Source organism: Cydia splendana, chromosome 6, assembly GCF_910591565.1.
Source record: "Cydia splendana chromosome 6, ilCydSple1.2, whole genome shotgun sequence".
Classification (NCBI taxonomy): Eukaryota; Metazoa; Arthropoda; class Insecta; order Lepidoptera; family Tortricidae; genus Cydia; species Cydia splendana.
The window spans coordinates 10,063,986-10,091,081 of NC_085965.1; the positions used below are offsets into that span (position 1 = coordinate 10,063,986).

The 27,096-nt window shown below is 37.7% G+C and overlaps 1 protein-coding gene across 1 annotated transcript; it reads left to right on the plus strand.

Annotated features, from left to right (window-relative positions):
- Positions 1–831: 831 nt before the first annotated feature.
- LOC134791376 (uncharacterized) lies at positions 832–25,596 on the plus strand. The gene is made up of 9 exons (XM_063762386.1): positions 832–1,159; positions 1,871–2,049; positions 3,971–4,162; positions 7,139–7,275; positions 21,511–21,768; positions 22,132–22,263; positions 22,807–22,908; positions 23,313–23,482; positions 24,675–25,596. The coding sequence occupies exons 1-9, from the start codon at positions 987–989 to the stop codon at positions 25,516–25,518; spliced, it is 2,187 nt and encodes a 728-aa protein (XP_063618456.1). The 5' UTR covers positions 832–986; the 3' UTR covers positions 25,519–25,596.
- The last annotated feature ends 1,500 nt before the right edge of the window (positions 25,597–27,096 follow it).

Consider the following 27,096-nt stretch of genomic DNA (forward strand, 5'->3'; position numbering starts at 1 on the left):
GAAAGATTTGTACGGTGAGATATCGCTTGGGCCCCTCCCTTCCGATGTGTCGGAAGCCGGTGTTGCTCGAAGCACGGGAGCTTTAAAAGCGTCGCGTTATAACCCGACGTTGGCGCTTTTTTACCGTTTCTAATATTTGTGTTCATATGAACTCTTAAAAATCACTTGTCAGCCGTACTCCCTGTCTTTTGAACGTTTAGTAATAAAAACACGGTCCATTTTTAAGTAGTTTATTTCCGTATTCCGGTAAAGATTTAACATAGAGTAATGGTCGAGACTAGACTTCTTGAATTAGCAATTCGGGATCGATCTTCCACATTATTTATTACGAATTATTTACTACGAACGACGTTATTTATTACGAATGGTACGATATACTGAGGATATACTTTATGCATTCGAACGCTTCTCAGCACGGCCATGTCGATTGATACCAAAATTTAACACTTGACAGCCAACTGACAGCAGCGCCGGCGCTTTTTTAACGCTTGTGAGAACAGCCCACGATACACGGAGTTTGAGGGGCTACCGCGAAAACCGAAATTCGCAAATTGCGGGGATCTTACTCTTTTACTCCAATGAAGGCGTAATTAGAGTGACAGAGAAAAATGCCCGCAATTGACGATTTTCGGTATTGGCGGTAGCCCTACAGCTGCTACGTGCTATGGATTGAGTTGAAGCACATCTAATGACAGAATTGACAGATCGAAAGTGGAAATAGAACACTTTTGACAACATCGGTGATTCATAAGCATCTCTGTGATCTTTGTTTTACATGAAGAAATCTCAGTAAGCTATCCTGTTCTCAATCACCATTATTTCTTTGCATTTGAATTGCATCATATTATTAAAGATATTGTTTTTGTTTGATCAATAAGGAATAATTAATTCTTTAGTACCCTTGTTCTGTCTAGTCCTTTCCTTCTGCCAAACTGATAAGGTTGTAGTTTTATCGGTGTACTTATTCTTGTTCATACTGAGTGAACATGGGAGACATGGAAGTAGAATATTCCACTGCGCAAATCGACGTGATATTCGAGGCCCATGAGAATGCTCCGTTCGGAATCGAAACGGCGACTGAGGCTGCCCCTGAGCCGCTTTCACCGGTTCAAATACAGCAAGAATACTTTGAGAATCTGCCAGATTGTGACTGGGTGAAGTAAGTACATGTTGTTAACCTTTTGACCGCCAAAGATGTCCAGAGACGTGCATGGATACTGTTAATGTTAACCATCTTGCATTCCAATTAGGTTTACTATGGAGTGGTATACAAAACAGGTCAAAGGGCTAATATCCCTAATAATAAATAATGCCTTATATTATTTGCCTTTCTTTAGTCTCGTGGACAATAGCTCGCAAAAATCCGAAGTCCAAAGTCTAGGTCAAAAGATTTTCATGTGGATCTATTTAGGTAATAAACATGGTTATTAAATATGGTTATGGTAATCCACCTTTTGCCTTGAGGGTAATTGTATTAGTACCAAATTATGTTTGTTTTGGTTTATTGGAAAAACTTACTTAGTATTAAAAACCTACAAGTTATTTGTAAAGGCACCAAAGAATTGTAAACAAAACATGTATGTTCATTTTGTGTTATTGCTAAATGGTGTTGGTCGTTCGAAGTATTTAGCAGATGACGCCAGCATAGCTTGCCCTGTCAATCCCTAGCATTGTGTCAAAATTTTTTTTTACTGGAATTTTATGACCTGGATGCCAGCCCTTTAAGCCAAATCTCATAGAAAAAGGGGAAAGTTATGATGGCGCCATCTATGCAAACCTTTGACAATTCAAAAACTCATTAAAAAAATTATTAAATATTTACTTACTAGTTTATTTTCATTATTTACTAAAACAATGCACCCTTTTACAGATATGAACTGCACAATAGAAACTATTTGCTCCAAAACATGGCATTTGCCTTATTTGGTAGTCCAAGCACAGAAGGCGAGCTCAGTGAAGTGAGGAATGAAGGCGATATCCATCTCGAGGGCTATACACTCCGGCAAAAGGAACAGGTCATGAGGGTCTACGAGAAGGTGTGTGAACAAAGTATGTATATAAATATAAACCTAGTTATTATACATGCTAAATATATATATATATTTATTAGCCTATCCTCTAGCCGCCCAGATGTCAAAACTTGCCAGAACAAATACAATTTTGATTTGTCAAATTAAAAATTCAAATTAGAATGGAATGGGAGACCTTTTTATAGGTCTCTGAGCGGCTAGAGGCTACAGGAGTGTAGCCTGCTGGGCAAAGGCTAAATAACATTAGAACTGTCAAAATATCCATCTTATCATGCCAGCACATTCACTTTGTCTTGTACAAGTATCTTTTCCCTTGATGTGTTAAACATAAGTGATGCAATGATGCTATGCAAGTGAATTAACTAGAATTTAATATGACCATCCCAATCATATTAACATGTCAAAATACACAAACATATTGAAATGCTAAGACGTCTTGTATAAATGATATATGTCATATGTGCGATTAAGGGTCGGTTGCACCAAGCCGTCTGTCACCGTTAAAGTGTTTGCAAAATTTTATTATATTTCCTAGATCTCTGCTGCGTGATGTTGATCAGTCTGTTAACTGTGGTTGGTGCAACTGGCCCTAAGACTCGCGCGAACCTAGCTGCCGCCACCATACAATAGAGATTTCACATACTAAATTTTCAACTCACTCTATTTTCTTTGTATAACAATTAGTACTAGATATAGTTATATATTGTTGTAACATGAGAGTGTAACTTCGATTGTATGGAAGTGGCTTTTTGGTGGCGGGTGCGTGTGACTCTTAAGATGATCCATTTAGGCATATTAGACTTCATTTCAGTCTAGTGTACCTTTTAAGTAGAAATCACTTATATTAATTTCCAACAATCCAGATTAGATAAGACAAGACTAAAACCTAACAGGATATACGTACATATTATATACAAGCCTATCTAAATTGATTATTTAGTAGCCAGTGATAGATAACTTCATTAACAACATAGTTATATGTACATTTTATATTAAAGGAAAAAATGGAAAAAGTTACACCGGCAGGACTTGACCCCGCCACAGAATAAATAATAGTACATACTAGGTACAGAAGACTCACTCTCTAACAAAACGCGTCTGTTACGATCAGGACAGATATGGCCGCTAGGTGGCAACAGCGCCACGCGCGACTTATGGCTAGCCACCATAAATTGGTGTGGAACGGATGTACTTTTAGCTACCTGTAGCAAAGCGACGAAATCGCGGAGTGAGCCACGCCTGACCCCGCAACCCCCTCAATCCGTGCGTTGCTCTTAACCAATTGAGCTACGGAAGCCCACCAGAACCTTAATATATGTAATTATTATTCATTAATATAAAATTTGCAATATCGCTCGCAAACGTATCTGCTTGTTTAAAAATTAACATAGTTTTAATTATTTTCATTGTCATGAATTATTTTAGAAATGAAGTCTATAAGTAATGTACTTTGTATTAAGGTTCATATTACATATACTCATACACCCAGCTGCAAAAAATCCCATTCATAATGTGTCCATAAAATTTGCAGCTCACTGTACATTGTTTTAAGGCGGCCTTTACATTGGATCCGTATCGACAAGCCAGTGTGCGAGCAAGATATCTCTATATTACTTACTTACACACCGGAACGCCGTGCGGATTTACACCAGAGTGATAATGATAACATTGTTGCCAGAGATAATAAATGTGTTATGATGTTGATTGATTATAATGATACTTGTGACACAGTGAGCCAAGGTTATATGAAAAATGTGATATGGTAGCCTACAGCCGACGTCAAAATAGCCTGCTCTGTGTGCATATGCTCGCTCTGTGTGGACCCGGCTATTGACGTCGAATGTAGGCTACCATATCACACTGGAACATTATGACAACTACCTATGCTCGCTATTTTAGATATCTTTACAATATGTACAATAGATATTTCCTTTTTTCAGGCAAATACAGTCAAAATGATGAAGATATAATGATATCAGTACTTCTAATAGTATGTGCCAGACCGAAACCAGTCAAGTTCTACCAGATTACACCATCTAACCACTGGTTAGATCTGCATCAGAAGACCGACAGTGAAATATGGTGCACAGCTGTGTTTAGAGTAAGGAAATGTATTCCACAAACTGTTGGTGGTATGTGTTTTTATTAAATATATTTAATAACTTTTCACTCCCTATCAATTTTGAGTTTTTTAATAGTAAATCAAACCCAATATAGGCAATATAGTCTGTCAAGTCATTTCCGTCAGTAGAAAAAATTGGTCAAGTGCGAGTCGTACTCGCGTTTCAAGGGTTCCGTACATCACACAATTTATAGCAATTTTTTTTGTACCTGCTGTAACGTGAGTGAAACTTTGAAATACCTGAATGGGTCAGTTCAAAAACCAGATGTAACATGAAGTGTTATGGCGCGATGGCTTATATCTCTGCAACTATGCAAAGTAGCTTGGATAGGAATATTAAATGGCGAACAATAGTACAAGTGTCCAAATGCGAAGACTGAAGGCCGAGCTCCGCGTAGAGCTGAAAGCTCGGAGCGTCCGGCGGGTTCGCGTTTCCCAAAACTTCCGCAAGTGTTTTAAAAGCGAAGGTCGAAAAGAGATAAACATATCTTATATTTTTAAACGGGCAATTCTGTGCATGGTCCTGGGTTCGAATCCCGGTAAGGGCATTTATTTGTCTGATGAACACAGATATTTGTTCCTGAGTCATGGGTGTTTTCTATGTATATGTATAAGTATGTATTTATCTATATAAGTTATGTTTATATCGTCGCCTAGTACCCATAGTACAAGCTATGCTTAGTTTGGGGTTAGGTCGATCTGTGTAAGATGTCCCCAATATTTATTTATTTATTTATTTTATATATTTATTTATATTTATATTTCGGAATCTCGGAAACGGCTCTAACGATTTCGATTATATTTGCTATATGGGAGTTTTCGGGGGCGAAAAATCGATCTAGCTGGGTCTTATCTCCGGGAAAACTTGCATCTTTGAGTTTTTATGTTTTCCGAGCAAAGCTCGGTCTCCCAGATGCTAGCGCTAAAACAATAGTACAAGTACCTTTTTTTTTTTTTAATGCCTATATTGTGTCCCACTGCTGGGCAAAGGCCTCCCCTGTCTTTCGCCACTCGTCACGGCTTTGTGCATGCTCCCGCCAGTCGCCACAGAATGAGTCCAGGTCGTTTCGCCATCTCATTTTTGGTCTGCCTCTGCCTCGGGTGATCTGTGGTGCCCATTCGGTCGCTATTTTGGCCCATCTGTCCAGGTGCATCCGACAGATATGTCCCGCCCAATCCCACTTGAGCTTGGCGGCCTTCACACCCACATCTGCGATTCCAGTTTTGGAGCGCAGCTCTGTGTTCCTTACCCGATCGATTCTACGGACTCCGAGTATACTGCGCTCCATTGCTCGCTGGCAAATCTTGAGTCGGGACTTTTGGGCTTCTGTTAATGACTAAGTTTGGGCACCGTAGGTTAGGATAGGCAGAATACACATGTCGACGAGTTTGCGTTTTAGTGCTAGTGGGAGGTTGCCCTTCATTAACGCCTTCATGGACCAGAAGCTCTTCCAGGCGTTTTCGATGCGTCGATCGATTTCTTTGGACTGCCTGTTATCGAAGGATGCTATCTGGCCCAGATAGGTGTATTCGTCAACATATTGTATATCCTGCCCATCTACCGTGACCCCACGTTTCGCGCCATTGGTCATTAACTGGGTTTTCGTCCTGTTCATTTCGAGTCCGACTTCAAGACTTGCCGTGCTAAGGTCTTGTAGCATTGTCTGTAGATTGGGGTGCAGTGTGGGAGAATAACACAATGTCGTACAAGTACAAGTACCTAATCAATCAAAAGTACAAGTACCATTGCGGCTGTGTGCCAGATACAGGCTAGTCGACATTTTTTGTCTTCAATCGGACTCACGCTTGAACCTAAAGGCGCACTTCTTCAGGACGGTTCGGACTTCGCCTAGGGCCTTCGCAATAGCTGTCTACACCACTTTTCACTTAAACCATTGCTGCTTCGTCCCTAAAATTATCTAAACGCAATTTGTTCCTAAATCCGTCTCACACTTGACTGTAGATTTCTAATAGGTTTTCCTGTCATCTTTCGGTAAAGAACTATTTTGTGTATTTTTTTCAAAATTTTAGACCCAGTAGTTTCGGAGATAGAGGGGGGGGATTGGTCATTTTTTGTCTACTTTATTGAATAACTTCTAAACTATTTATCCTAAAATTATAAAAAAAATAAGCTTGAGATTCTCACAATGAGCCCTTTCGTTTGATATATAACACGATATAGTTTGCTAAACTTTGTTTTTTAATTTTCTTATTTACCCCCCAAAAGTAGCCCCTATGTTAAAAATTCATTTCTAGACGTTACATGTCCGTCTTTGGGTCACAGACTTACATATGTGTACCAAATTTCAACTTAATTGGTCCAGTAGTTTCGGAGCAAATAGGCTGTGACAGACGGACAGACAGACGCACGAGTGATCCTATAAGGGTTCCGTTTTTTTCCTTTTGAGGTACGGAATCCTAAAAAGCGGCATATTTAAAAAAAAAAATAGACGCGAAGGGTTTTCGTCCCATAGAAAATTTGAATTTCGCGACTTTTTCTACTGACAAACTTGTTTGACCGGCTATAACTGCAAAACATTAATATGTTTTAGATTTATTGTCATATTAGTATCTTTTAACTAAATGTCAAAACATTGTTTAAGTTCGTAGGGCAATGCTAGGCAGTAAAATTGTGGTTGATTTTGACCAGGAAAATGAGTGTACCACATGAAAGGTTATTGTAGTGGCAGTGTATTTTAATTTAATAAAAATCCTTCGCGCAACTGAACCCAAGGGGTACGTGGGGGGTAAATAGGGGTTAATTTCGCTTCCTAGGAATTAGGGATGACTCACGCTAGACCGGGCCGTGCCCGGGCCGAGCCGTTCGACATGTCATTTTCTATGACGGCTAATCGGTGATCACTTGGCTTTCCATAGAAAACGAAGCGCCGGAAGCTTCTGCCCGGCCGCGGCCCGGTCTAGCATAAGTCATCCTTGAGTGTGCGAACTGTATGTTTTCATTATTATATATTTATTTATTTTTTAGCCAAATCCTGTAAAGTATTTATCGACGAGGATGCTCGAGTGTACCAGGACTGGGAGTCTTATTTGCTCAACAACACGCAACCTAAATGTGTCCTAATAGTTCCTGAAAATGGAGAATATGATGGGACTATTATTGAGGTAAGTTTTTAGTAGGGGTACCTAGAGTCAGTCCACGCTAAGTCGTCCGCCCACTTTTACGTGAAGTATGGCGCTGCCATACATTGTCATTACCAAGGAGGCAAAGCCCGTACAAACTTAGTGTGGTCAGTACCCTCTTTACCATAAGGGCACACGGGGCCTGTGCCCAGGGCCCCCATCCTCAGGGTATCAAGGACATACAGTAACAGTATATTTGATTACCCATAATAAATAGTGAAACCTCCACAGGGATAAACACAAAAACAACTTCATAATATAGCACTTGACTTTATTCTCACTTCGAATAATACGATTTATTCTAACTTCAACTTCACTTTAAGTGTTTACAGTTTCAATCGATTGCGACGACTGACTGCTCCGGGTAGGAGGGCCGCGTTTTATACCTGATTCTTGCAATGTTGCAGTACCCGCAAAATTTAATAAAAATGAAATCAATCAGAAATTATTACTTAAGATGTGGGTAGTCTGCCGTGGTTGTTACAGTCGGCCGTCCTTTCCGAAACGAGTCCCTTCGTTTTCGTATTTATTAACAATATAAATTAGCAATAATCTCATTACGTATGTATTTAATCTCTAGTCGTCATCTCGAATGGCTGGAAACGTTACATTAATAGTCATCTCTAATGTACAAGATATTATTCAGCTTGAACACAAATAATCATCACCAGCTACAATTTAATCATTAAGGTGACAGTCCATTTCCAACGACAGCAGCACTACCATTCATTTTACTATGGAAATTGACAATAACGCCGACACGGTGACCGGCCGACCGCACCGGCGTTCGCACTAGTAGTGCAGCTGCGGTCAGAAATGGAATGTCACCCTCAGTAGTCATCTCTAATTGCTAATCATATTTAAATATCAACAGTCATCTCTAATGCCACTGATATTCTTTAATTTAGTCATCAATAATCATATTCAGATATCAATAGTCATCTCTAATGCTACTGATATTCTTCAATTTAGTCATCTCTAATGCTAAATCAGATTCAAATATCAATAGCCATCTTTAATGCTACTGATATTAGACATCAATCTCTGCTGCTAATGAAATCCCATCGTTCATACACGCATAATTTGGTTGACTCAGCATCATACTTCTTGATCTTTTGTACCAGTCGCCGTTCCTCTAGCAGTTGTCCTACGGCATTCTGATTCCAATTGGCCCATCAATTCTCCTCGATCTCGGTTTAATTGTGGCGATCCTGTTCTAGTAGTTTACAACCAATCCAGTTCTCGTAAGTACAAACACGTTCAACCATGCCGTCAATTCGATATAGAGTGCTCGTAAAATGTCAATCTGAAACTAATACAGCAATCTTCATTATCTCTTATATCAAAGTCATCATATTAAAATCATTTAATTGTAATGCTGCTACATTAACTCAATAATAAACTCAATGATTCAACAATTCAATAATTCAATGATTAAAATAATGCAATAATTCAATGACTCAACAATTCGAACAGTCAATAATTCGATAACTCAATAACTCGATAACTCAATAATTCGATAAATCAATAAGGGAATAACTCAACAAGTGAATAACTCAACAAGTGAATAACTCAACAAGTGAATAACTCAACAAGTGAATAACTCATCAATTAAATAACTCACCAATTGAATAACTCAACCATCCAACAATCCGATAATTCAACGGCCCGATAATTCAATAGATACTCGATATTCGATACTTCAAGTCTTCAATCAATAAATAAATCAGTACGTCTTTAAATCAACAAATCAATTAATTCACAGGAAATGTATCGTTAATGAGCTAAGTATTGGATACTTTCCTACTAGTCAAATCAGCTTCTTTTTTTAGAACTGTCAAAACGATTTGCTAATATGGATTTTATACAAGGGCCCAACGTTTTCTGTTCTCTTTCACGGCGCAGCAACTAGTATCATTTCTCTCTCCTCGCTCTTTTAAAAATGCCGTTTGTCAAAAAAGGACAACCATACTGTTGACAAGATGGACTTCAAATCAAGTGTTGCCTTTTTTGATGCGCCCAGGCTGTGTATGTGTGAATAAAAGCGTATATGTGTGCTTTTTTAGGGATGTGAAAAGTCGATTTTAATCATGTTATATATCGATAAACGCTACACAGCGGAACGAAATAGCGATTAATTGAAGCTTCAATATCTTCGTTAAACATGAACATAATTGAAATGCTAATGGATAATGAATATATTATAATGTAATAAAATAATTCAATTATTGCGGAACACATATTTTAGTAGGTATTTATGTATTTTAATTAAATATCTGAACTTTCCCTTGGTTCCCTGCTGGGGCGTGACGATAAAATTGTGATCTGATAACCACAATAAAGAATAAAAGCGTTTTTGTTCATTTTAGGTATCGTTAAACCTTTGAAGTAAAATTAAAATTGCAAGAAATGTCGATAGTTTATCGATATGACTTTATCGACATGGCTACAGCAAGGTGGGCCTCATTGTTAATCGTACACTAAACAAAAGTGGCAACAGTGACAGCTCGCTGAGACGGGATCTCTATATATTAAATCTATGAATTTATATGAACACGTGTGTAGTGACGTCACAGTCAACTCACCTACTTTTTATACTTCCATCCGATATTAAATAGAAATTGTGTTTAAAAATAACTGCTATCTATGTTTTTCTAATAATGATCTGGTGCTTTAGTTATTCCGTTCACGGTGTTAAATAATTTATTTTAAGTACAGGAAAGTACCCAATTGTCCATTTTTTTTTATCGCCAACAATCGACTTCATCGTCCTAACTATTATTCCGTAAGATACATAAGATGAAATCTATACGCGTTACTCTATTTTATCGTATTGATTCATTTACGAACATTTTCTCATGATTGGTACATACCTATGACCTATAGTCTGTCAAGCTGGATATTTTAGTAGCAATGTAACGCAACTAAAGTATGGTATCCCTACGAAACGAACAAAAAGCAGTAATGTACATCGAACAACGATGAAATGTAACCATAGATATAATATACTTAAAGACGAAGTCTAAGCGTGCTGTCACTGTTACCACTTTTGTTTAGTGTACTATTAACAATGTGAATCCACCTTGCTGTAGCTGTAGCTATGTCGATAAAGTCATATCGATAAACTATCGACATTTCTTGCAATTTTAATTTTACTTCAAAGGTTTGACGATTACCTAAAATGAACAAAAACGCTTTTATTCTTTATTGTGGTAATCAGATCACAATTTTATCGTCACGCCGCAGCAGGGAACGAAGGGAAAGTTCAGATATTTAATTAAAAACATAAATACCTACTAAAATATGTGTTCCGCAATAATTGATTTATTTTATTATATTATAATATATTCATTATCCATTAGCATTTCCATTATGTTTATGTTGAACGAAGATATTGAAACTTCAATATGTAATCGCTATTTCGTTCCGCTGTGCAGCGTTTATCGATATATAACATGATTAAAATCGGCTTTTCACATCCCTAAAAGAGCACACATATACGTTTTTACGCACATATACACAACTTGACACCACCTAAAACGGTAACACCTTGATTTGAAGTCCATCTTGTCAACAGTATGGTTGTTCCTTTTTTGACAAACGGCATTTTTAAAAGAGCGAGGAGAGAGAAATGATACTAGTTGCTGCGCCGTCAAAGAGAACAGACAACGTTGGGGCCTTGAATAACAAAACAGTTCCACAGATAAGATATAAATGACACGCGATTTTCGAACAATTCAAACGTAGTGTTGCTAACCCGCGATTTTTCAAATTTACCGCCCTTTTTTTCTGATAATATTTGCTCGACCAACTACACAATAGGTAATAGTTTTCTATCAGTTCAACAGATTTACTTTTTCTCTTTAACTCATCTTCAACTTCTGGCAAAATATTCTTATACTTATGGTATATGTGCTATATGTCGATGATTGAGATGAAGTTTCAGTTTTAAAGCAATTTACGGCAACCATCACCTATTACCATATCAAATCATTCATCACTTTTTTTTTCATAAATTAACAATAGGTGTACATGACCTGATGTCCAGTGGTGCGTGACCATTACAACAGAACTCTGCTTCGCTCTAGATTCCTATTCACTGCCGCGGCAATTCCAGCTACATTCCCTTTCGCGAAGGCGGAGACTTCTGGTGTTCGCAAGCGCCGTTGATCATCATGAGACATCGTCAGCCATATTTTCCAACAACTCGGCATGAAACGTAAAAATATTCGGTGTTATATATACTAAAGTCTATTTCAATAGAACTTGCTAACTATGTAAACAAACAACGTAACTTTGTTTTATCACTGTTTCGTAAGCGTCAGGACCCCTGGACCACTTGAGATATTTGATGTTTAGATAATATCAAAATACACTACCTTTTTGCTACTATTTGGTACCTAACTTCAAATAATTAGTACCTCGATTGACAGCGAAAACCCGAAGAACTAAAGTGGCCATACATTCTGACGTCAGGATGTCTGGACCATTTTTTTTACATGGTTTGAGACAACACAACTACATGACATGCTAGTAAATATTTACTACCTTTTTAGTACCTCAACATATATTTTTTTCCATCCTTTTTGGTATTCCAGAAAAAAAGTATGTTCAAAAAAGAAATTTTATTTTAGGTTTTTTTTGCTATGTATAGCTTTTGTTTTTGGGGTAAGTATACATAATATACTTATGATTGTGGCTATAAAATCATACACTTAAATAAAAAGAATCATTTTATTAACTAGAATTGAAAGTAAGTACCATCGCCCACACTGGTAACTGTACATCGGTGGACCTTATGTCTTTGTAATAAGGTTCAACAATATACAGTTAAGTGTTGTTGTTTGTACATGATTTAATAATAAAAACCACATTTCTTGGCGTGATTTTAACGCGGTTTACATACTTATACTTGTCACTTGATATTTATAAGATTAATAGTCCTTTTATTTGTAGGTTTTTTTATTTTTTCGGTAGTTTTAGTTTAGTATTTTTAGTTATTAGTTTAATTATTTTTTGTTCGTCATTATTATTTAGTTTATATTTATATTTAAGTATAGTCCGTGGCGTTCACGACAAAAAAGTGCGATTTACGGCAATTGATGATGATGGAATTTCCTTTTGCAGAGTTGCTCCTTTTGACTAACAGATTGATTTAGGAAGGGGAGCCAACCAAATTTTTCATGCAAAATTTTGACTTAAGGGGGTGCCCCCCGAAATTTGTAAAAAAATAAGTTTTGCTATGTGCTCAAGTTTCGTATCATTTTCGGGTAAATCAAGGATGCTAAATTCATTTCTGATATTTAATTTATACGGTTTCATAAAAATAATAAAAATAAAAATTTGCCATTTTATTTTTTTCCGAATAAATGCCTAATTTTTTCTAATTTTTATATATACACATAAAATAAAAATTGCATGAAAAAGCTCTACTATTTCTCGTTATAAAAAGTATACACATGGCATATTTATTTATAAAAATGTAGAGAAAAAAAAATGAAATGCAGACTTACTTTGGACTACCAGCTCACTGAATAGTATACAAAGATGAGTTACAGCTATAAGAATTACGGCGTTTCATAATGATGAGATACCCTTTAGCATAGTGAGTCCTTAGAACCCTTCGATCATTTTAGAAACGGGAGCCACCTTGATTTTTGGTGCGGTGTGGATGATTTGTCCCATACAATCATAAATTTATGAAAGCATCTGTTTAGGTTTCTGCATTAAGTTTGAAGTCATTATCGAGTTAATCAAAAGAAAAAAAAGGGAAATAGACTAATAATTACATTATTTCGTATTTTAAAGATTTTACTACCTATATATTTGTAAACACTCTTTAACATTGCTTATGCTCGTCATTGCCAAATATTTATTTTTTTTGTTCACATTAATGTAACATAAATATGCCATATGTATACTTTTTATAACGAGGAATAGTAATTCCTCGTTATAAAAAAATAGCCTTACTGGGCTTTTTCATGAAATTTTTATTTTTGTGTGCATATAGGCTTTTATTTTTCAGGTTTATTCGAAAAAAATAAAAATACCAAATTTTTATTTGTATTATTTTTTTTAATTATTTATACAGGATATAGCCATTGGAGAAACCCTGAAATCCCACGTAGGGTTACTTCTAAGAAATGCTCTAACGGTAATATTTTTTAAATTAGATCAAAAGATAAAAAGATAAATTATCAAACAAAAGGTATTTCCAATAATCGACAACAAAAAGAAACATAACATCTTTGGCAGTGCTTTTGACAATTTTTTTGAAAATGTGCGGCAATGGGCAATGGGCGGCATGACATTTGTCAAAAGTCAGAATCTTATTAATGTCATAAATAAAAAAGATAATCAAAATGGTCGAAGAAGATTTCATACTATTTATTACCTCAGGATCTACTAACACATACAGGTTGCTCCAAAGTAAAAAAAACATAATTTGTTAATTTCTTCGTAACCGCTACACCGATTATTATGATACTTTGTATACTGGTTCTAAATACCCTAATGCATATGTACATTTCGGCTTTGTCCAATGGCTAGGGACACCCTGTATGAAACCGTATAAATTAAATATCAGAAACGAATTTAGCATTCTTGTGTTACACGAAAATGACACCAAACTTGACCACATAGCAACTTGACACATACTTTCTTTTTTTATTAATTTTGGGGGGCACCCCCCTTTAAGTCGAAATTTTGCATCAAAAATTCGATTGGCTCCCCTTCCCAAATCAGTCTGTGAGTTAAAAGGAGCAACTCTGCAAAAGGAAATTCCATCATCATCATTTGCCGTATAATTAAGTGAACACCAGGGCAGTGTTGGGCATTCAAGAATAAAATCATTATTTGAATAAGAATTCGTAGGAATAAAATCATCTCGATTTTATTCCCGTCAAAAATATTCAAATAATTTTGGTCGGGAATAATTCGTATGAGAAAAAATTGAATGAGAATAACTTATTCTTAATCAAATAAATATAATCATGATTTTTAATCGAAATAATATTCCACGAATAAAAATGTAGTCCGGGTACCGTATAGGTACTAATTACGTATAGTTAGGTAGATGTAATAGTAGTTAGTCTCTTGTCTAATTTATACCTATTTTATGGAATAAAATCGGCTGCTATTTAACTGATCACCAGATTTAGTAAAATTTAATACCAAAAAAATCTATTTTACCACCCTAAAATCATGAATGATCACCAAAATTATAACACCATTTTAATGTGAAATGATTACCAATTTTATTACATTTTACTATCCTTTTAAAGGAAATGACACCAAAATAATCATTATTAACCCAAAAATAGTCAATGATTACCAAATTTCAATCCCCATTTTAATGTGAAATGATAACCAAATTTTTACATCTTGCTATCCTATTAAAGAAAATGACACCAAAATAATCATTGTAAACCCAAAAATAGAAAATGACCGCCAAAATTAGAACTCCATTTTAATGTAAATAAATAAAATAAATAAAATAAAATAAAAATAATTTATTTCAGACAGTTGACAGTCCATATTTTAAATGAGATAAAATTAAAATTACAATTAAATTAAAGATAAAATATTAAAATTAACAAACAACTTACACATAATTAAAATACAATTTAAATTTGAAATTACTATTAACATTCATAAATAACATTAGATTAAATTAAATTTACAATTATTAAAACTAACATGTAGGGAGGACCAGTGCTTTAGCAAGCCACTGTCCCACCTGTTACCCACTATAGCCAGGAGGCTGTGGCGGCTGTCACGCACCCTGCTTAGCATCGCGGCGCAACGCTTGCGGAGCGTGGCGTGGAAACCGTCCACGCACGCGTCCGCAAACATTCCGGACGCGCTACAGTGCCGCGGCAGCCGCAGCAGGACCCTGAAAGCGTCATTATACTGGACTCGCAGAGCGTTTAACGATCGCTGAGTGTATCTTGTCCATAGGCTACAGGTGTACAGCGATGTACAGTACGCTTTAAATAAGGTTATCTTTACTTGGGCTGTACATCGGCTGAACCTGCGCGCTATCATGTTTGCTCTCATCGCTAAAGCTCTGCGTTCCCTCTCGATGTCTGCATCATCGCGCAGATCTTCGGTAACCAAATGCCCAAGGTATTTAAATGAGCTCACTCTATTTAGTTCCTGGCCATCAAGAAGTATAGGAGGGACATACGATGGACTCTTGGTTCCGGCTTTAAAAACCATATATTCGCTTTTAAGCGCATTATACTTTAAGTTATGGTCACGAGCGTACGATTCGCACATGTTTATTAGTATGTTCAATCCTCCAACCGATGGGCTCAGCAACACCATGTCATCCGCATAACTTATAATTATTAAATTAATTAATCCACTTCGTCACCTTTTTCTAGTAGCATTTTATTTCTGTAACAGTCGCAGTTCTAACCTAACCTAACCCACTTTTCTAGTAGCATTTTGTTTCTGTAAGGGTCGCAGTTCAAACCTAACCTAACCCACTTTTCTAGTAGCATTTCTTTTCTGCAAGGGTCGCAGTTCAAACCTAACCTAACCCACTTTTCTAGTAGCATTTCGTTTCTGTATGGGTCGCAGTTCAAACCTAACCTAACCCACTTTTCTAGTAGCATTTCTTTTCTGTAAGGGTCGCAGTTCAAACCTAACCTAACCCACTTTTCTAGTAGCGTTTCGTATCTGTATGGGTAGCAGTTGAAACTTAACCTAACCTACTTTTCTAGTACCATTTCGTTTCTGCAAGGGTCGCAGTTCAAACCTAACCTAACCCACTTTTCTAGTAGCATTTCGTTTCTGTATGGGTCGCAGTTCAAACCTAACCTAACCCACTTTTCTAGTAGCATTTCTTTTCTGTAAGGGTCGCAGTTCAAACCTAACCTAACCCACTTTTCTAGTAGCGTTTCGTATCTGTATGGGTAGCAGTTGAAACTTAACCTAACCTACTTTTCTAGTACCATTTCGTTTCTGTAAGGGTCGCAGTGCTAACCTAACCTAACCTACTTAACTGATAGCAGTTTAACTTACTTTTCTAGTAGCATAACGAAATGCTACTAGAAAAGTAGATTAGGTTAGGTAGGTATGCGGTGCGGGCTACGGGGGGTTGAGCGGGAGGGGCTAGTAATTTTGGCATCAGTTTACTTTATTTGGTAATATGTATAAATTTTTTGGTAATCATAGTGGTTTATTTATGTGAAAATATCGCATTAATTTGGTCTTCAAGATTTGGTGATCATTAATGATTTTTGGTGATCATTCAATATATTTGGTATTTGAATACAATTTGAAGTGCAGTCGTAATTAAAGTGGTGGTACTTTTGTATTTTTAGGCCTTATTTTTTTGGTGTTCACTATTTTTTTTTGGTAAGCATGATTTTTTTATTTAGGGTACCAAAGTATTTTTTGGTGGTCATTATATTTGTAGCCAATAAAATCTTACAAATTGACTGTCGCATAACGCATAGTTTCAGTAACCGTATTATTTTTAATTTACTAACCAAATCATTACGTTCAATTTAGCTGGTCTAAGCGCTTTGTCTCTATTACTCTTACATATTAGTGCGATAGAGAGACGGAGGTAGCGTTCCGTTGACGTAGCGCAAACGATTGGCATATTGGCTACTAACCCAAGGTGCCTAGCCAAGATGCCAATTTTTGTTTTTATTTTAATAACCGAATCATTAGGTAAATTTAGCTGTTCTGGGGGCCTAGCCAACATGCCAATCGCTTGCGCTCCAACAACAAAGCGCTTTCTGTCTCTATCACTCTTACATATTAGTGCGATAGAGAGACAAATATAGCGTTTCGTTGTCGTAGCGCAAACGTTTGGCGTGTTGGCTACGCTCCCAATCTGCCTAGCCAAGATGCCAATTTTTGTTTTTATTTTTATAACCAAATCATTAGGTAAATTAAGCTGTTCTGGGGGCCTAGCCAACATGCCAATCGCTTGGGCTCCAACAACGAAGCGCTTTCTTTCTCTATCACTCTTACATATTAGTGCGATAGAGAGACAAAGATAGCGTTTCGTTGTCGTAGCGCGAACGTTTGGCATGTTGGCTACGCTCCCAATGTGCCTAGCCAAGATGCCAATTTTTGTTTTTATTTTAATAACCGAATCATTAGGTAAATTTAGCTGTTCTGGGGGCCTAGCCAACATGCCAATCACTTGCGCTCCAACAACGAAGCGCTTTCTGTCTCTATCACTCTTTCATATTAGTGCGATAGAGATAGCGTTTCGTTGTCGTAGCGCAAACCTTTGGCGTGTTGGCTACGCTCCCAATGTGGCTAGCCAAGACGCCAATTTTTGTTTTATTTTTATAACCAAATCATTAGGTAAATTTAGCTGTTCTGGGGGCCTAGCCAACATGCCAATCGCTTGCGCTCCAACAACGAAGCGCTTTCTGTCTCTATCACTCTTTCATATTAGTGCGATAGAGAGACAGAAATAGCGTTTCGTTGTCGTAGCGCAAACGTTTGGCGTGTTGGCTACGCTCCCAATGTGCCTAGCCAAGATGCTAATTTTTGTTTTTATTTTAATAAACAAATAAATCATTAGGTAAATTTAGCTGTTCTGGGGGCCTAGCCAACATGCCAATCGCTTGCGCTCCAACAACAAAGCGCTTATTTATTAGTGCGATAGAGAGACAGAGAGAGCGCTTCGTTGTCGGAGCGCAAACGATTGGCATAATGGCTAGGCCCCCAGAACAGCTAAATTGTAACCAAAGATTTGGTTATTAAATTAAAAACAAAAATTGTCATCTTGGCTAGGCACATTTGGAGCGTAATATCCAACATGCCAAACGTTTGCGCTGCGACAACGAAACGCTATTATCTTTGTCTCTCTATCGCACTAAGGGGCAATTCATAAATTACGTCATTTCAAATTAGGGGCGGAGGGGGGTTCTGGACATCGGATGATGGTAGCATGACGTAGGAGGAAACGGGGTCATTCGAAGCATAAGATTTTTGGATGATTTTAGGGGGGGGGGGGTCGAAAATCGTCAAAAATCGATGACGTAATTTATGGACAGCCCCTAATATGTAAGAGTGATAGAGACAGAAAGTGCTTCGTTGTTGAAGCGCAAGCGATTGGCATATTGGCTAGGCCCCCTGAACAGCTAAATTGTACCCAAAGATTTGGTTATCAAATTAAAAACAAAAATTGACATCTTGGCTAGGCACCTTGGGTGCGTAGCCAATATGCCAATCGTTTGCGCTACGAGAACGAAACGGTATCTCTGTCTCTCTATCGCACTAATATGTAAGAGTGATAGAGACAGAAAGTCCTGCGTTGTCGGAGCACAAGCGATTGGCATCTTGGCTAGGCCCCCAGAACAGCTAAATTTACTCAATGATTTGGTTATTAAATTAAAAACAAAAATTGTCATCTAGGCTAGGCACCTTGGGTGCGTAGCCAATATGCCAATCGTTTGCGCTACGACAACGAAACGCTATCTCTGTCTCTGTATCGCACTAATATGTAAGAGTGATAGAGACAGAAAGCGCTTCGTTGTTGGAGCCCAAGCGATTGGCATATTGGCTAGGCCCCCAGAACAGCTTAATTTACCTAATGATTTGGTTATAAGAATAAAAACAAAAATTTGCATCTTGGCTAGGCACATTGGGAGCGTAGCCAACATGCCAAACGTTTGCGCTACGACAACGAAACGCTATCTGTCTCTCTATCGCACTAATATGTAAGAGTGATAGAGAGACACTATGCGCAACTCTACGGAGGGTCAACGTTTGGTATGTTGGCTAAGCACCCTGATCGGATGATAGAACTAGATAGCGGAACTCTTCAATGTGTACTATACCTAAACTATAGTAACAAATATCAAATCAATCCGACTTTTAAATAGAAGGGTGAAAATCAACTTATAAAATATAACCGATTGTACTACAAAAATTAACTTAATTCTAAATAACATTTTAATTGAATAAAACCTTAGTTAGAATAGGCCCACTTCTAGAATAATTATTCTGTTTTTTATTCCGCATTTAAAATAAGAGTCACATGATTTATTCACCTTAATTTTATTCTAAAATAACTAGTGCAAGAATAATTCTAATTCAAATCGATTTGAATAAGAATAAAATTTCTGTTTTTATTCTTATTCTTATTCAAGTTAATTTTTGCCCAACTCTGCACCAGGGACTATAAAATTATGAGTATTATAACATTTCTTTTTTTAAGTGTATCTTTTTTCTGGGTCGCCAAAAAAATAAAAATAAAATATATGTTGAGGTACTAAAAAGGTAGTAAATATTTACTAACATGTCATGTAGTTGTGTTGTCACAAACCATGTAAAAAAAATGGTCCAGACATCCTGACGTCAGAATGTATGGCCACTTTAGTTCTTCGGGTTTTCGCTGTCAATCGAGGTACTAATTATTTGAAGTTAGGTACCAAATAGTAGCAAAAAGGTAGTGTATTTTGATATTATCTAAACATCAAATATCTCAAGTGGTCCAGGGGTCCTGACGCTTACACTGTTTCTCTTTGAATTTTCACACCACCTCATCAAATACCATTGAAACCATACACATATACACTATTGAAACGGTCCGTTCCGTAAAATACATAAATATATAACTGTATCTTGGATATTTAATTAAAAGTTTAAAATGGGTTCATAAGTTAGGTTATTAGGACCTGTTGGAATGACGGTTTTGTTTCTTATAAATTCTACACTTGTCTATGATGGGTAGTGTTGTGACTAAAGTTTGTGATATAAACCCGCTACACACTACCCAACCCACGCTCAGTACCTACCGCCGCGGTTATAAAATACATCAATACATCATTCTTAAGTACTAATTTGTCTTCTGATCGTGATTAAACAAATTAAAAATAAGTAACTACTTGTTTTTTACTTTAGGTATTTTATTATTCGATATGGTTTGACATTAGTAAAGTAGTAAGTAGGAGTCTTGCCCATCACTAGTAAATTCATCATTCAGAGACAATTTCAATATGGCGGTTTGTTTACATAGTTAGCAAGTTCTAGACTTTATATAATATACCTTATAAGCTCAAAAATAAATTATATAAGTTAAGTATGTACCTAATTATGTTTAATAGTAGTTCAAATTATAAACATTCATGTATCTCAAAAACGGTGCGTCGTAGCGAAAAACGAATGAAAATCCAAGCCCCCTTAATACCTTGTATGCATAGTAAGCATCAATTTACATTCCACAATTTTGACAATAACGATCAAAATTAAAACTCAAAATCTAGTTACAAAATGTAAATATCCATTTATCTCGGTAGCTATGCGCCGTGGTGAAAAAAATATGAAATTTTTTTAGGCCCCCTTTAATACTCCATAAACAACTCATTTATCACAAGACCCGCGTGTTGACATATTCTGCATAATTTCCACATAACGTTACCAGTACCATATTTCTTTCGTATTTCATTAGTGTTTTGTATATTTAATTATCTCATATTACAAAATAAGGGTCATGTTGTTTATCAGTTATCTCACTAAATCAATAAGTAATAGCAGTGGACGTGTACTTACGTATCATCCCGCTTCTGAAGATGAAACCTCCACAGGGATAAACACAAAAACAACTTCATAATATAGCACTTGACTTTATTCTCACTTCAAATAATACGATTTATTCTAAGTACAACTTCACTTTAAGTGTTTACAGTTTCAATCGATGGCGACGACTGACTGCTCCGGGTAGGAGGGCCGCGTTTTATACCTGATTCTTGCAATGTTGCAGTACCCGCAAAATTTAATAAAAATGAAATCAATCAGAAATGATTACTTAAGATGTGGGTAGTCTGCCGTGGTTGTTACAATAGAAGATCATATTAGAAAAATGTTAGTTTGATTAGCTTTCTTTACTTTCCAAAAGGGCCCCAAATTCTTATGTGCCCAAGGGCCCCAGCATAGTTTAAGACGGCCCTGAGTGTGGCAGTGGTCTACCAGAATAAGCACGTAGCAAAATGACAATAAAGATACAACATAAAACCTAGCTGCCATAAATTGGGCTGATTTCCTCTTCTGTTGGATGAAAAACCTTATTTTTAGTAGTCACAGAAACCAAAGTTACTGCATTTCAAGTATTACACTCATAATTATGCTTGAGAATCCAATCCCTCTGAAAAGAAGTTTCTATGCAGGGGGTCATATCTCTGCAGCTGACTACATTTTGTCCTATTTAGTTAATTTTAAGATGAATTACTTTTCCAGGGAGGCGATCGAACATTCGCAGTGAAACTGACAGTAGCACCGTCCCCCACCCTCGGCATCAAAGCGCAAGTGCTCAGTACAGTGGATACAGCGAGTACCGTAGCTTCCATCGGCGCTATAGGCGTGCTCGGTGTGGCCGCGTTCACGCCTGTGGCGCCGGTTGTACTGGCCGGGGCCGCGGTGGCCACAGTTACTACTTGCTTGTACGGGCTTGTGAGGTCGTCGCTGCATCTGCACGATCGGAGCTCACATGAGCAGGTGGGTCTTCATAAAAGCATGAGAGGATAAGTCATAGGATATCCAATAGATGGCGTAACGCAATTTTGTTTTTCCGACTCTGCCATCCTGACATAATAAGCGTCCCTTCGTATTTTCACCAAAAGAGACTATTTCAGTGTCTCACTCGGTATATACAGCGAGCACCGTAGCCTCCATCGGCGCTATAGGCATGATCGGTGTGGTATTCTAATAGATGGGGCGCAAAACGCAATTTATTATGTCCGACTGGGCTATCCTGACGATGTTCACGTCCTTGCGTATAATTTCTTTGAAATGAGAGAGAAATCAAATATCAGCCAAGTGTGCGAGATAGTATTCCTATGTTTGTTTGTTTGTTTATAGTCGATTAGTCCCACGGACGCAGAGGCCCGCGGTAGCTGGCTGAACATTGCTGGATCGAGCGTGGGCCTGGCTGCTGGCGCCGCTTCTAACCTGCTGGCGCGCTCGGCCGCTGCGGGGACCAATATGACAAAAGTAAAAATTAATAATAATACTCCTTCTAATAATACCCTTATTCTTTCCCTTGTCCTTTTCCAATTATTTGGCGTCGAGTCTCTTAGTTATTTTTCTGCAGGGTTCTCGGCTATGGGTCGACATAGCTGAGATTTGGGAGTCTAGCATATTCCCCCGTAATTATAGCAAGCCATGTGAGCCAGTCGTTAGTTTTCGCAGAGGTTTTAGAGGGATTATTTGTTTAAATATATTAAGAACGGGTCACTCACGTATTTTAAGTCGAAAAACGCTCGGCATGTTTCACTCCGTCGTACCAACGCAATGCAAGCTCCTGATGAAGAGTGAACCATGTCGAGCGTTTTTCCACTTAAAATAAGTGAGTGACCCGTTCTTAACATATTTAATATGTCTGTGTGAAGTTTTGGGGTTATTTGTTTCTTTGAATGACGCTTTATCTAGTCGCATGTCACATCTTATGATATTTTTCTTTACAAATCTAGGTTGTGCTCGGTTTGCTACTGTGGCCTTAAATTGATTTTTTAATGTCGTTTTGTTGGTTTACAGACGGGACAAGCTCTGGCGGTGTCTGTCGAGGTGCTTCGTCACGCTAACCTGGTGACTGGCGGCGCAGGCGTCGTCAACAGTCTCGTTCACATCATACTTAAAGTGAGTCAATTATTAGTTGGAAGTCCTCTGGGGCACACGCAATATTCCTTTAACGCATTTGGGTGAATCAACTTTTAGAACACTTGATTTCGTGTCCCTAGACTCCCTAGCAAAGAAAAATCGATTTTTCATAAACCAAGTTGTTTTTTTTTTTTACTTTTTTGTTTACCCAAAAAATTCAAATATATTAAAATTAATGCAGCTTTGATGATTAATTTAATGACAAGTCACTTTTCCCGAAAGTCCAATCGGATATGAACTTTAAATCGGACTCCTAAGGTTGAAATTCTATTGGCGCGTACCTATGTGTTCGTCAGTTGCACTATGCCTGGAAAAGGGTTAAAGTAATCAGTTAATACACGATATTTTGTATTAAATGCTAAACTAATAATTCTTTCTAACAGTACCGCCACGGCGAGCAGCCGACGAAACTGGAACTGTTCCAGTTCACAGCAGCAACTCTGTTCTTCTGCCACGCCGTCATGTCCAACAAGACGGCGCAGAGCATCATAGAAGACGCCCAGGCTAAGGCCATCAACGAATACCGGGCTACACTCAGGAGTAATAGACACAGGTAACAAAGCACTCTTTCTTAATGGTATTAGAGTTTATTTTGCATTGTTTACCACACCGTCATTGCCAAAAAGACGGCGCAGAGCATCATAGAAGACGCCCAGGCTAAGGCCATCAACGAATATCGGGCTACACTGAGGAGTAATAGACACAGGTAACAAAGCACTCTTTCTTAATGGTATTAGAGTTTATTTTGCATTGTTTACCACACCGTCATTGCCAACAAGACGGCGCAGAGCATCATAGAAGACGCCCAGGCTAAGGCCATCAACGAATATCGGGCTACACTGAGGAGTAATAGACACAGGTAACAAAGCACTCTTTCTTGATGGTATTAGCGTTTATTTTGCATTGTCCGCCACGCCGTCATGTCCAACAAGACGGCGCAGAGCATCATAGAAGACGCCCAGGCTAAGGCCATCAACGAATATCGGGCTACACTGAGGAGTAATAGACACAGGTAACAAAGCACTCTTTCTTGATGGTATTAGCGTTTATTTTGCATTGTCCGCCACGCCGTCATGTCCAACAAGACGGCGCAGAGCATCATAGAAGACGCCCAGGCTAAGGCCATCAACGAATATCGGGCTACACTCAGGAGTAATAGACACAGGTAAGAAAAACTCTTTTGTAGAGGTATTAGAGTTCATTTTGGATCGTTTGTTTTTATGTCTTCATGTTCTACAGGAACGTTACGAAGATGTGTTAGCCGCCTTATTTTAAGGTACTTTATTGAGTTTGCGAATGAACATTTCCAATGCGTACATATTTTAGCAAACAGCCTAGCTAGGTCGCGAAAAAACGCACTCAGCCCAGGAGTGGCATACCGGTATTTTTTTCATTGAAATTAACCGATACTTACACTATTATGGAGCTAATCTGATAACACATTGTTTTTACCTAAATACCATTTTAAATATCAAGAGATATTGCAACGGCGGAGTGAAATTTTGATTTTTATACCGTTATCGATCCCTGTCAGCCGCGTCCTAATGTGATCTCAGCTATTCGGGTATTTGTTCATAGAGATTCCTCTAAATAGTCTACCGTAAAAAAAATTAAGTAAGAAAGTGGTTTCTAAATTTAGGTGAGTAGGCTCATTTGATAACCTATTAAAACTGATTCATTATCATTATGAATACTATAAAATACCCATTAGTACATCAAAACACTGTTATTTACTTGTGTTACAGAAAAATCTTCGACAAGCTGAGCGCCGAATCTCGCCGAGTGGCGGGCAGTATCCAAGGCAACACAGAAGTGATACGCGGCATCCAGAGCATCGCCGACAAGGACCAGTACTTCGCGTCCGTCCTAAAGATCAACAAGGATATTAACACGCACAAACTCCGCATCTCCATGACGGCTGACGGACAGGTCAACTTAAATGCCCAACATAAGTTTAACCCAGCAGATCTTAGCATGCTGGATCCAAATGGTAGAAGCCAATTGTTCAACTCCCTAGGCCCTGACACGTTACAAGCGCAAAATGTTCCTACAAAATTATCGACAACAATCACGCCTTCAAGATATATTGATAACCAAGAAGAAGAAAACAACAATCTTCTAGTCGGCATACATCCAGGTGAAGTCCTACGCATTGGTACGTATTTGGTACGCATCAGCGCTTCAGGGACGCAAAATATTGCAAAACTCCTCGAGGATTTAAGCCAGGATATATATGCGAATCTTATGACTGTAGTCTTTAATATTCTTTCTAATCTCTTACCGAATGATATAGCCCGGCTTAGGCTGTTAAGTCCTGACGAGGATTTGGTCATGCAGATCGTCAATTTCGTTTTCAACTATATGAAACATAAGAGGCCTTTGGGCGAGCCGTGTGCGGATAGTGACAATGGTATCATTTACGTGTTGAAAGAGTTCTTCCAAGAAGGAAGGGTGCGCCAGGATATCATTCTTATGTTGAAGGATCGTCTGATGATTTGGGTCGAAGAAGAGATTGATGCTAGAGCGCAAAGGTTCCCAAATAAGAAGCAAATCATTTGTGACCTGTGTCAAGGTATTCGGTTTGCGTAGATCGTAGATTTTGCAAAGAGCAAGTGTGATGCTTCCATACTTTTTTTTATTTATAGACACATGTAAAGCTAAATAAAAGTTTTCTTTATAAATTTTTTTAGAAATCGAACTTAGATTTTTTTCTAGTTATATTTTGTCGATTTGAAATATATTAACTTATTATCATTTTGTACCTATTAATACTTCCAAGTGTTTTTATGTCGTTCATCGCTGTCGATAAAACATTTGCCATTCTCACACTCATTTAACCTTTTCGCCGCCACGTCGATGAAGTAATAAAGTATCATTCACGCCATGCCATGTCGCAAATAGCACGTAAACAACCCGTATACCTAACATATCAAGTTGTGGCGTGTGGGGCACGTAATTTGCTGACTTTATATCAAGTCAATGGCGGCGAAAATTTTAGAAATCTACAAATGTTTATTTATAGCGGGCGGAAAGGGGTTGCGTCGTTTAAGATTTAGCCTTTAAAAATATTTTTTACATTTATTTTTCACTCGTAACTCTTTTAATAAACAAAAAATCTAAAAAAAACCCTCCTGTTGCTTTGCCGTAGTCGGGTAAAAAAGCCAAACAAAAGGGGCGTAGCTATTGGTTAATATACAATAAATTGTGTAGAAATCTATTTTCATAATGTCAAAGGGAGGAAAATGGGACTTACGTTTGCATGGGGAGGAGAAGCGGTCGTCTACTAGAGTTAGACCAAGAAAAGTCTGCAACGATTTTGATAGCATACGTAGTGCAAGTGTTATTTATATGTCATAATTTCATAGAAGTATGACGTTTAAAATAACACTTAAACTGCGTGTTCCATCAAAATCGTTGCAGACTTAACACATTCAGTGCCGAAAACCCGACTATCGGGTATTTTATGATTTCGTTCCCAGGCCGGACGACCCGATAGTCGGGATCGTGGTACTACAGCTTTATATGACGAAATTGTTGTGGCCTGGCGCGGATGTCTTGTTTGCCTGATTGGCAATGATTGTGTTAAGTATCATGGTCTAAAGGTGGGATCAGACGGTTCATTTTGTGTTCATTTTCGTGTTTCATTGAACCAAAAGAGAAAAATGAATTCATTAGTGAAATAATTCGGCATCTTTCACTCGCACTCCGAAGGAACAAAAAATGAACAGTGTGAACACAGAGTGAATGTTCATTCCGATTTTGCATATTTTTCTCGAATTCTGTGAATAGTAGTACCTAGACTTCTTGGAAAAAGCAGGATATGTTATTTGTAGGTACTTTGTAAAAATATTCCAGAGTTCCAAAACAATAGGCAGTAGCAAGGTATCACAGTATGAAGATTTATTCGGCTAGTTACTTACGTATACTGCTGTGGTAGCACGGTCGCATTTTTGTCGGCTGTTACCATGCCTGTCACGTTCTCACAAGTGAGTAAGTGCGAAAGTGACGGGCATAGTTGTCAGGCTGACAGGCAATAGAAATAGATCCATGCTGCCACTGCTGATGCAACTAATAGTAGAAGTTCTTCAAAATTACTTAAATTCATCCCCAAATATGTTTAAAACAAATCCGCAAATGATTGCAATACAATTCAGGATATTCAATGGC